Consider the following 12,112-nt stretch of genomic DNA (forward strand, 5'->3'; position numbering starts at 1 on the left):
AAACATGATTGATTTCCCTTGGAGGAAATGCAGAAATTAAAAACTTCAAAAGAAACGAGGAGCTGTTGAACATAAAAAGGAATCAGCAAAAATAATTAAAGCTCTAGAGAAGAGATTAAAACCACAAGATGAAAAATGTTGCAAAAATTGACAAAATGAAGTTAAGAACGAGAACTTAATGAGACAATGCAGAATAAGCTAAACTCCATGAAAATCAACTAGAAAATAAGAACAAGTCCAATGAAGAATTGAATTGTTTGAATTTGAACTTGAAGAAGGAAATTTGACAATGAGAATATAACCGAAGTGGTAAAAAATTTTAAAATTGAGAGGGGAATCTGCAATTCAGACAGAGAAAGAAACTGAGTTTATGTGCCAGAACAAGATTGCTGAAATGGTCATGTGAATGGAAAAGCACGAGAACCAATATGATTAAATGGTCAGTGGAAAAGATGTGGATCTACAAGAAACAGAAAAACCTCTCAAAGACTCCATTTACAATGGCTAAACTCGTGTGTAATAGAGTTCAGGACTGAGTAACTTAGTTACTGAAGATTGTATAAAGGAGTTAAAGGGGGAAGGATGTGGTGATTGTCCCTTTTCGGTGGCAACACAGCGGAACAGGGTCACCTGTCTTGAGGAGCAATTGGCTCCGAGAGTGGGTTATTACCCCCAGGGAGTAGAGTCCTCTCTTTGTACAGAAGATGTCTAGAAGACATGGAGGGACCAGCCCAACCGGTGGACTGCTCCAGGGAAGCCAGGGACTGCTGGCCTCTGTGCAGTTTTTCTTATTAATAAATACCTTTCGTGTTTCTAAAGAGGTTTGTGAGCATGCATCGTTACAATAATTAAGGTTACGAATTTGTATGTCCTTGGATATCTCTGATCCAGTAACATAGCACTACATCTGTACAGCATTACATCTCCTAACTTCTCATTTATCTACAGGATTATCTGGATGCCCTGATTGGTGTGTGTTACGATGGGGTTGAGGGGTTACTCTACCTTTCACTCTTTTCGATTCTAGCTGCAGTTGCATTCTGTGCCATGATATGTGCAATATCTCGTGCCTGCAATCACTTAGCAATCAGGTAAGTGCCTCAGCACCATGTGCCATGTACTAGTTTTGGAGATTGTCGTCACAATGCTTACTATAAAGAAGAAATTAGGTTTAAAGTGAGTTGATAGAAATATTTGAAATGTTGAATAATGGGGTCAGAGTCAGTTGATACCTGTTTCAAATGACTGAGGCATCTAGACCACAGGAAAAAGATTCAAGATAGTGTGCGAACAAAATCCTTTGTACGCAGTTATGAGGCAGCAGAATGGCCGACCTACCTCACTGAGTTAATGACTAAAATAGAGACCATGGAATTTAAATGTAGCTGAGATAAGTGGTTGAAGAAGAGAATAAAGGGATTTGCAAACTGAATAGGTACGTGGGATTACGACTACTGCTTGCCTGGAGGAAAAACACGAGCAGGATCTGGTTGGGCCAAACGGTCTGGTTTCATGGTGTAATTTCCAATAATTTTTAAAAAATTGAAGTACCCAACTGAATCTTCAAGGATGACATAATTTCTGTTTCAACCACGATCCATGGAAGTGAATTCCACAGCCTTAAAGTTCTACATAGAAACGATTTGCTTGCTTTCTGGGCAGCATGGGAGCACAGTGGTTAGCACTGTTGCATCACAGCACCAGGGTCCCAGGTTTGATTCCTGGCTTGGGTCACTGCCTGTGCAGAGTCTGCATGTTATCCCTGTGTCTGCGTGGGTTTCACCCGGGTGCTCCGCTTTCCTCCTACAAGTCCCGAAAGACGTGCTTGCTAGGTGAATTCTACATTCGGAATTCTCCCTCTGTGTACCGAACAGACCCCGGAATGTGGCAACTAGGGGCTTTTCACAGTAACTTCATTGCAGTGATAATGTAAGTCTACATGTGACAGTAAAGATTATTAAAGATTACATCTTTTCCATGTAAACCTTTGGATTATAGCTCATGCCCTAACCCCTGAAACTACTGGAAACAGTCTGCTTCTTCACTCCAAAGGGGCTGGTTTAGCACAGTGGGCTAAACAGCTGGCTTGTAATGCAGAACAAGGCCAGCAGCGCAGGTTCAATTCCCGTACCGGCCTCCCCGAACAGGCGGCGGAATGTGGCGACTAGGGGCTTTTCACAGTAACTTCATTGAAGCCTAATTGTGACAATAAGTTATTATTATTATTATTATTATAATTACTATTACCTCTCCCATCCCCATTCTTTGATCATTTTCAACACTAGTGTCATATCACTGCACAATTAGCACTGCTTAATGGAAAGGTCTATTTTTTTTAAATTTTCAAATTTGTAGTCTGCGCCTTCATTAATATGCATTGCACCCTCTCTAAAACCTCAGTATCCTTCCTGATCATGTGGAACCCAATACTGCACGTTGCACGCTGACTGAACTCTTAACAAGAAAACGGTGAGCAATCTGAGATGAGCTGACTAGATAACCCACAAACTAAATCATGAACATCTTTCAGTCAACCTTACATAATAAACATCTCCACCCATCCTCTGAACTAAAGAGTCAGTGGATTGTGGTCAGCCTTGTGTTGAATATTTCCAGTTACCTTACTGCAGCTTAATTGTACCGGTAACATGTGAGGACATAGAACATAGAACAGTACAGCACAGAACAGGCCCTTCGGCCCTCGATGTTGTGCCGAGCAATGATCACCCTACTTAAACCCACGTAACCCGTATACCCGTAACCCAACAATCCCCCCATTAACCTTACACTACGGGCAATTTAGCATGGCCAATCCACCTAACCCGCACATCTTTTGGACTGTGGGAGGAAACCGGAGCACCCGGAGGAAACCCACGCACACACGGGGAGGACGTGCAGACTCCACACAGACAGTGACCCAGCCGGGAATCGAACCTGGGACCCTGGAGCTGTGAAGCATTGATGCTAACCACCATGCTACCGTGAGGCCCCCCTATTTTAATAGGAAAATCTATTAAAACTGTTCTCGGGTATTACATTGCTACAGGAGAAGCAGGTGACAATAGTTTATAAGTTTTATAAATTTTACTGACAATACAACAAATCTTCAAAATTAATCTGATACGGCCCTTAAGAACTAGTGCCTCCATTTATAGACTGATCGATCAGAAAATGGCGGCGGGGGGTGGGGGGGAAAGAGAGTATAAGACCATATGAACATGATAGGATAACATATCACGATGCACACCTTTATGTAGAGTGAGATCGCGACTTGCAATATAGCTCATGGCAAACCTTACAGGAGCAGGTCAGGCAAAGTGGAGCTTTACGGAAAGTATCAGACCTAGAACGGAGTACAAGGGCCAAGAATTCCATAGGACTACACTCTATGACTATTTTATGCCAATTTCGAATTGAAAGATTCTTGTCACGGATCCAGGAGCAGAGGAGATTTTTCTGAGCTGCATAGTTAGGATATTGTACAGCCTCTTTTCATTAACGTCAATAATTATCCTATTTGGAAAACCCAGAATTAGGAACAAGGTATCAAATTCAAAGAGGCTGCCAAATATTCTCTCAAGCTGTTTAACACACCAGACCAATTGGATTGAATATTGTCACAAGTCCATAGCAGTGTATACAATCCCCCTCGGCTACAGGCACTTTAGGAACATCGGGGATATAGCAGGGTACAACCTGTGTTAAAAACTTGGTGTGAAAGGGCGGCACGGTGGTGCAGTGGTTAGCACTGCTGCCTACGCCGTTGAGGACCTGGGTTTGATCCCGGCCCCAGGTCACTGTCTGTGTGGAGTTTGCACATTCTCCCCGTGTCTACATGGGTTTCACCCCCACAACCCAAAGATGTGCAGGTTAGGTAGATTGACCACGCTAAATTGCCCCTTAATTGGAAAAAAAGTAATTGGTTACTCTAAATTTAAAAGAGAACTTGGTGTACTATGCAAGTAGTGCAGTATTTTGAACTGAGTCACCTTCATTCTATTGCAAGGGTCCTTCCTGTTTTTGTTTCCACTTTCTTTTATTTTTACCGTTACATTTTTGATCCATGGGTGTTTAATGGACCTGTATCTTTAAGGCAGCCTGTGCGTTTAATTCAAACAGAAGGATCCAGAAGGCTGTGCTGATTTAAATTGGTGATTGCAGATGGACCAGCATCCATGACAGAGATTGGCTGGCAGCAATGATGACTCTGTTTGATTGATTTGGCTGGTGACCAATGAATTGGCCCAAAGGGCTGTGCTCTGCCCGGTAATGGGTGGCGATTGGATCTTATCCCACTGAGCTTCAAGGATTGGGTTTTTGGTTTGAGTCTGTCTCCTGGCTGCTATAGGAAGATCTGCTGCCCTCCCCCCCCCCCCCCCCCCCCCCCCTCCGGTTTTCTTCAGAAAGGCTATGTTTCTGAACTGGCAGGGAACCTGGATGAATCAAAGTACAGGAGATCCATTACTGGCTGTGCCAGCAGAGTCCAGAACTGACCAACTCTCTCTGCAGAAAGGCCTGATGTGAACCGACCATCTCTCTCTCCAGAAAAGTCAGAGGCCTGGAAATAAACCATGAACTGAAGTTTGATGTGAAGCAAAGGGGCCTCTCCAGGAATAACTGAGAGGAATACATTTCTAACCTACAGAGAAGCTGATTACCGGCTGCAAACAAAGGACTTGTGCTGTGAGGAAAGCATGCTAAACAACCACCATTTGAAGCAAAGAGCTATCTTTTGACCTTCAGTCTTCTTATTTTTACCCCTTTCCCCCCTCTGTGTTTGTCTGCCTCGTTTGTGTGGGTAGAGGGTGAGACAGTTGAAGGGGTAGTAGGTTAGCTTGTCAATGTCCAGTTGTGTTTACTGCATAATTCATCATCGTTCTTGTTATAAATAAGCAGTAATTGTGTTTCTACTTACAAACCTGGTGAATGTAATTATTGGGCCAGCTAAGGACCAAAGGCTTGGGGAATGTTTATAAGAATTATTGGTTAATTCATTTGTGTTCTGACTCCCAAGACGCGTGGGGCTGGAATTGATGGCGCACTTGCCCAGGGTGTCATAACACTATTGCAATTTTTATTGGCATAATCCCATATGCTATCAGTATTAGTTGCCAAGTCTCTTTTTTCTGAGGCTACTCAATATATTTACACAGGATCTGGAACACAAGGTATCGTAAAACTTGCTAATGAAATGTTTAGACTTTGTAGAAATCAGAATTGTTTCCACCATTGAAACAGGAAAGTCCAGGCGCAAAGTTGCCTTGTTAAGGTTGAAGTCTATGTTTCAGATTCTTAAAAAAGGAGTGTCTCGGAATGTCAAATTGTTGGCAAAGCTGCTCAAAGGCTGACAAGGAAGCACCGATGAACATATTTCCCAGTCTACAAATGCCTCTTATCTCTCCAAATATCCATAAGTCCTGGTAAGGAATCCAGGCTGCCCTGGATGGGAGCGGAAGTGAATTTAAATCTCCCTTCTAATTGATAGATCATTCACTACGCTCTTAAAGCATTAATAATTATAGAATTTTCAGACGTAGCAGCACCCGACCTAAAGTCCCCTTAAAATAACAAGATCTGTAAAGAATATACCGACTGGTCTGCTTTGATATTGAGTAAAATGGACTCATCATTCCATTGTTCTCCTTCAAGACCCGAGCAGACAGTAGGATTAGTAACATCTGTAAGGGATATAGCAATCTAGGCAAAACATTCGTCTTAATACAATTCTACCCAGCCTACTGGCAGGGATTCAAGTCAGATCTCGCCTCATAGGCAAATCAATTGAAGGAAATTAGCCCCATATTGTTGTTTGAAAAAGGGGGCAATTCTAACACCCAGATAAGGAAACGGGGACCATTTAAAAGGGAACTTAGCAAGGGCATGTGATCTACCTCAATCCTCCAACCGGCATAGCCTCAGATTTTGTAAAGTTAGTCTTGTAAGCGGAGAAGGTACTAAATCTATCTGCTACGTTGATAATAGTGGGAACTGAAGTGTTCAACTTTGATACAAGTAACAGGACATCATCAGCATAAAGCGCAATCTTATTCTGCTTCCACCAATAGTGCAGCCTAAATATCAAAGGATCCTGCCTAATAGTCTCTGCCAGAGGCTCTATACCCAATGCAAATGGTAAGGGAGATAACGGGCAGCTCTGCCTAGTTCCCCCTCTGAAGGCCAAAATTCTCACATCTATAACTATTTGTGAGCACTGCTGACAATGGCCTACGATACAACACCTGAATCCACAACATATTCCTCGCCCAGCCCAAATCTCCAAAACATATAAAGCAAGTAATTCCATTCCACCCTATCAAAAGCTTTCTCTGCATCTAGGGAAATTATTAACCCACCCAACGCCCGCTTTTGGAATCTTGGATCACATTCAGTAACCTTCTGACATTACTACTCAAAACTTTTATGAACCCAGTCTGTTACTTCCTGAATGATCTCTTAAATGCCACACCAACACTTCAGACAACAATTTCAAATCGACATTCAGAAGCGAAATTAGCCGAAAGGAAGCATGTTCTTCCAGAGTCTTACCTGCTCTCAAAATCAGGCAAATATTTGCTTCTCAGAGAGTTGTTGGTAACAGGCCTGTCTCAAATGAATGGCATTACGTACCAATTAACGGATCTATTAACAGGTCCTTAAATTCCCTATAAAATGCTCATCCAAAACCATCTAGCCCAGGGGCCTTGCCTGGCAGGAACTCCCTTGTGGCCACAGGCACCTCTCTATTTTAGAGATAGGAGCATTTTGGACCAATCGTTGACCCTCTGAAGCTCAAGGGAAGAGAAGAAGTGTTCCTTGCATGTGAATTCATCTCCAGATTGGCGCAATTTATACAGTTTAGCATAAAAATCCCTAAATGCCCCATTAATGTCTTTGATTTTAGTCTACTATACCTAGAATCACGCACAGCGGGGTTAGTCCTAGAATCAGCCCTCTTCTTAGTCAAAAAAGGCAAGTATTTACTCGGCTTGTTCCTGAACTCGTACAGTTTTTGCTTCGCTAATTTTAATTCCTCTCGGTCCGCAAGGAATCAAGAGCCACCCGAGCTGCGTTAACCTCTTAACTGCCTGTTAGGATTCCTCCTATACCCTTCCTCCACTTTGGCTAATTTTGCCTCCAACTGGCATTGGCTTTCCATCATTCAATGCCTTTTGTTAACTGTATAAGAAATAACCAACCCCCAAACGTAAGCCTTGCGGGTCTCCCACAAAAGATATGGGGTCACATCAGAAAGGAAATTGACAGAGTAAAAAACTTCAAACTCTTTCTTCATGGGAGGGGGGAAGCAAGCCCTCGAGTAAAAACTCTAGGAAGACAGGAGCATGGTCAGAGAACACAACTATACCTGTAGTTTAGGAGGATATCAAATGTAAGATTGCTCTAGGTATAAAGAAATAGTTGACTCTAGTGTGACGTTGACGAGGAGCTAAGAAATAAGTAAATTCTTTATCTCCACACGTCCAGGTATCCCAACTCCTCACATACTAATGCCATCCCACTGTCTGTAGGGTGGGGTGATTTCTGGGTACTGGGAGCTTATCCATAAAGGGGTTCAAATGACAATTCTCAAAGTCCTACAATGGAATTGGTCGAAGTTGAAATTGTGCTTTTTGATTATTGACGACTGCGCAGATTGGGTATCTTGCTGTTTAACTGCTGCTGGCCTAAATGAGCTCCTTTTGTGTTTCAGAGATCGGGATTATGATGATATGGACGAGGCAGACCCTTTTAATCCTCAGGCGCGTCGCATAGCAGCTCATAACCCAACCCGAGGCCAGCTACGCAGTTTTTGTAGTTACAACAGTAGTTTGGGCAGTCAGACCAGCCTCCAGCCACCTGCAAACACGACCACCACTCAAACAGCAACCACAGCAACCACAGCACCTGCGCCTGAGTATATGTAAGTACGGTGACAGAACAAACTCCGGCTGTATCTATTATCCTAAGCTCCAATTCATTCACCCGGTAAAATACACATTCAGACTTAATTCTAATACTATATTGTGAGGTGTTTTGTCATAATTGAGCAGATTACCTGTCCACCATGAGTTAGGTTACAAGGTGCAATTTTAGTATCAAGTTCATTTCATAGCTCAATATGCACAAATAGTGAACTGGATAGAAAAAATAAATAAAACAGCAGTCAATCCAAATTAAAACTATTGTCTACTGAAGCAGAAGTTGGCTTCCAATACTTCTGTGAAGAAATGTTTTGTTTGACTTACTTGATCTGATCATTCTAAACGCTGCAATGTTGCTGTGTGTGACTATATGAATGATCTTATACTGGGAATTAAATATCTTTAAAAAATGAGGATTCTTAATCATTTCAGGTTGAGATCACAATCAATCTCATTGATTGATGAAAACTGTAATGACTAAAGTTTGTACTGTTACATTTTCTACCTGGTTAGTGCGTATTGCAGCAGATTATATCCAACAATTCTGTAAACAGTACTTGTTCCAGGAGCCATAAGTGGCAGTGTGACTGGCCATTTTTACATTAACTGTGAAAATTAGTGGCTGCCGTTCTTAATTTTCATTTTCTGACACAGGAATAACACCGTGCTATTTGGTGGAAACCCTCGCTACGAAAATGTTCCGCTGATTGGAAGAAATTCACCTCCACCTTCGGTACGTTGGGCATTTGCGACAGAGTCATTTTTATGACCCACATTACAATTCTCTTCTTCGCTTTTCCTCTTTGGTCCAGATGACCGGCTCCTTTGGGCTGTTTATCTGACCATTATAACACTGTCAGGATAATATCTTAACAAACTGGTACCTCCAAAACAATATGACATTTTTCTACCGTCCATAATTGCAAGTACATAACTGAACGGTGAAAGTCTGATTTGCATATGGTCTGCTTGACCATAAAAATACCATACCGAAAGCAAGTTCACTCTGTGTAGGCTGTTCTGAAAAGTAACAGCAGTGAATACACTTGCAGGTAGATGTGTTTAGAGGATAGGGGAGGGTGAAGTGACAAATATGGCCAGACAGATCACCATTGTGCAGCACGTCTGACTCACCTCTTAAATGATGCAGGGATAAAATCATAATGGCCAAACAAAAATTGCCCCCACCTCTGACTAGGCCCTCTAATTCCAATAGGGTTAATATAAAGTCAGTTCTGAGGAATACGGATCTCTCAATTCCTAGCTGTGATCAGCCTGTCTCTATCAAGGTTGTTATGGGGTTGGTGTACAATGATTGAAGCAACATCCCTGACTGGGGAAGGCCATGTTTCCAAATTTCCCACCTTGAAAGTGCACCTAAGTAGAAAATGTACTGTCTGTGATTGAATGGTCTACTGGTACTCGCTGTACAGGTTCAAGCATTAATGATTTGATATTTGGTTGAGGTGGCAGAAGCCATCTGTACCTCATGGACCAGGTAAATTACTGTTTTCCAAACAAGACTAAGGATAGGGAAAGATCCCTCTCCCTTTTCCTGAAAATTATACTTCTGTATTGGCTGGCTTGCAACTTTATCACCAGGGCATTTTCAGCAAAACTCATGATGATAATCCTTTTATACATCGGTTAACTCTCATTGGAGGGAATTTAAAAAACACGAGTAGAGAAAGCAACATGTAATTTTAAAATATAATTAAAGATAAAGCATATCTACCAATTGTTATTAAGTGTTTTGCTTCCAAAGCACTAGATCACAGGAATGATAATGAAATGATTTCCTGTAATGACATATTTTACTTTGAATATGAACATTCATATTTAAAATTGGACATATTAAATGCTTGACAGTTGACTTTTAATTTGTTTGTCTTTGTAGATTTGCTCAACAACACATTGCACAACAAAATTAAATAATTTCAAAGTGAAAGTTCATCACAAATGTTTATTCAACAAAGGAATCCTCCGTGTAATACAACATTTCTGCCAGTAAATGGCACTGTTGTGTTGATGTATTGTTACCCTATGTAGCTGTCATTGGTGCTTCTTGCAGTTGTGGGAGTCAATTACTTTGAGGAGTTTCAGTTAAATTTTGAGGCTTCCTCAAAAAGATTATAATAGATTCATCTAAATATTTGTATTGGCAAACTACTTCCTAATCCCAATTAGAATATGTTGGCCCATTTCACTGATTTGTGTTGTGTTACCCTGTCATTCTGACATGATTTTTCCACAGCGCGATCTTTGACCGGTGAGGGCGGGAATGGGTAGGTGGTGGTATAAGGTAGTGTAAGAAGAAGTGAAGAAAATAAGTGAATACCCAATTTACATACCTGGCCACACTAATGTGGAATTCCAGAACAATCCAGATGTAGTAAGTGGGACTAATCGGTCACTCTTTTGGAGAGCCAGCACAGGCACGACATTCTAAGTGGCTGCCTCTGTGCTGTATAATTCTTTAACACAATGATGTGCTACTCTTAACTAGGCAAAATGAAAATGAAAGCAAGATGCATCCACTGATGGAAGAAATATTTATCGGAATGCAATTTATCCATGAGTGCCATGCATTTCCTTTAACGACTAGCTGTAAAATGTTTCCACAGACCTAGAAACCAGTTGATTGCTAAACCTTCCTTCCTTTTGGTGAATATTGCAAGTTTGAGGGAGGAAATGCATCCTTAAAGCCTAGATGGGTACTTATGTATGCCATATGAAGGTTGGAGCCTGGATTAGGGTGCACAATTACATTTTGCTAGGGTCCACAAGGCTGAGAATCCCATTGTAACAAAGTCACATCAATCTTGAGTAAAAGCAAAGTACTGCAGATGCTGGAAACCTGAAATAAAAATATAAAACATCTGGGGAGTGAGAAACAAGAGTTAACGTTTCAACGGGTACTGCCAGACCTGCTGGGTTTTCCCAACATTCTCTGTTTTTATATCACATCAGCCTTCAGTTTGTCAACTACCTTTTTAATCACAGGCAGAGAGCAAAACTGGATCTGAATCGCGGGTCCCTGAATTTTGGCTGCATCATTGTCAGCTCTAGATTGGTCCCATACTGTGAACTTACTGTACAGTTGCTTATACATGTGTTCTGCTTCCCAGTCCTTCTATTTTGTACAAAACTCTGCTTTGCATATTTGAGAAGTGTCTTTTTAGTTGGAGCAAGATTTTTTTTTCTAACAGAATTTTCCTAATGGTAAGTTAAAGATGTTTTCAAACGATCTTTCGTCTTTAAGATTGAGTAATACTCCATCGCTCAAATTAAAGCTGCATTGTAACTGGCTATGCTGTATTACTACTGGTTATAAAACCAATATTTCATCTTTTCTTTTGACTGAGTTTTGGAGCTGAAATAAGAGTGATTTAAAACAGTAAGTTTTCAACATTTGTGAATTTGAGTATTTTTTATCATGTTTTGTTTCATTTCCATCCCGTTGTCATTTGATATTCTTTGAAACTGATGTTCTGTGCTTCTTTTGTTCCATTGTTTGTCTATTTGTTGGTTTCATTGTTTTCTACCTATTTAATAAGGAGAAGCAAAATTGTTTGAATTCAGCATGCACGTTTGTACATGGCTTTGGATCATCATCATTTTTATTTGAATCACTTATTCAGCCACGTCCTCATACACCATAGAAACCTGGCCAATCTTGTTTTGATTCTTGGAGTTCTTATTTTTCGTGATTTGATTTCCTCGCCGCACGTTGACAAGTGAAATCAAGATTGCTCAACAGTTAATCTTTCCCCTTTCCCAAGTTTGGGAAAGTTCTCTCGATTCTTAACATTACAATTAGGTTCTGCAGCTTTTTTCACGAGTTTCAGGAGAGTTGAGTATGGTTTTAGCTTTTACTTATCCTTTTAATTGTCGTTTCCATTTCTCGTGTTGATTCCTTATGTACAAACTCAGTGAGGACCAATGTTGTTGCAGTAACTCCAGGATACTAGTATTATTTAAGTAGCAAAATGGCCTGTTACAGACCATTTCAGACGCAAGACCAACTTTAAAGTGTCAGTCTTGGTGCAATGGGCGTATACTTGCTGCTGAATCAGAAGGCCATGGGTGCATACACCACGCCAGAAACCTGATCACATAACCTCAATTTAATTTTCAATGCTGCACTGATTGAGTGCTGCATGATCTGAGGTACTGTTGTTTGTATGAGATGT

The 12,112-nt window shown here is 41.1% G+C and overlaps 1 protein-coding gene across 3 annotated transcripts in view; it reads left to right on the forward strand.

The window, feature by feature from the left end:
• The window catches only part of ttyh2 (tweety family member 2), a 162,614-nt gene that overhangs the window by 142,307 nt on the left and 8,195 nt on the right, over positions 1–12,112 (forward strand). For all 3 annotated transcript variants that reach the window (XM_038776652.1, XM_038776653.1, XM_038776654.1), the window contains 3 exons: positions 949–1,091; positions 7,709–7,918; positions 8,574–8,652. In XM_038776652.1, the coding sequence (XP_038632580.1) occupies positions 949–1,091; positions 7,709–7,918; positions 8,574–8,652 (432 nt within the window). The remainder of the gene's footprint in view (positions 1–948; positions 1,092–7,708; positions 7,919–8,573; positions 8,653–12,112) is intronic.

Source organism: Scyliorhinus canicula, chromosome 18, assembly GCF_902713615.1.
Source record: "Scyliorhinus canicula chromosome 18, sScyCan1.1, whole genome shotgun sequence".
Taxonomy (NCBI): domain Eukaryota; kingdom Metazoa; phylum Chordata; class Chondrichthyes; order Carcharhiniformes; family Scyliorhinidae; genus Scyliorhinus; species Scyliorhinus canicula.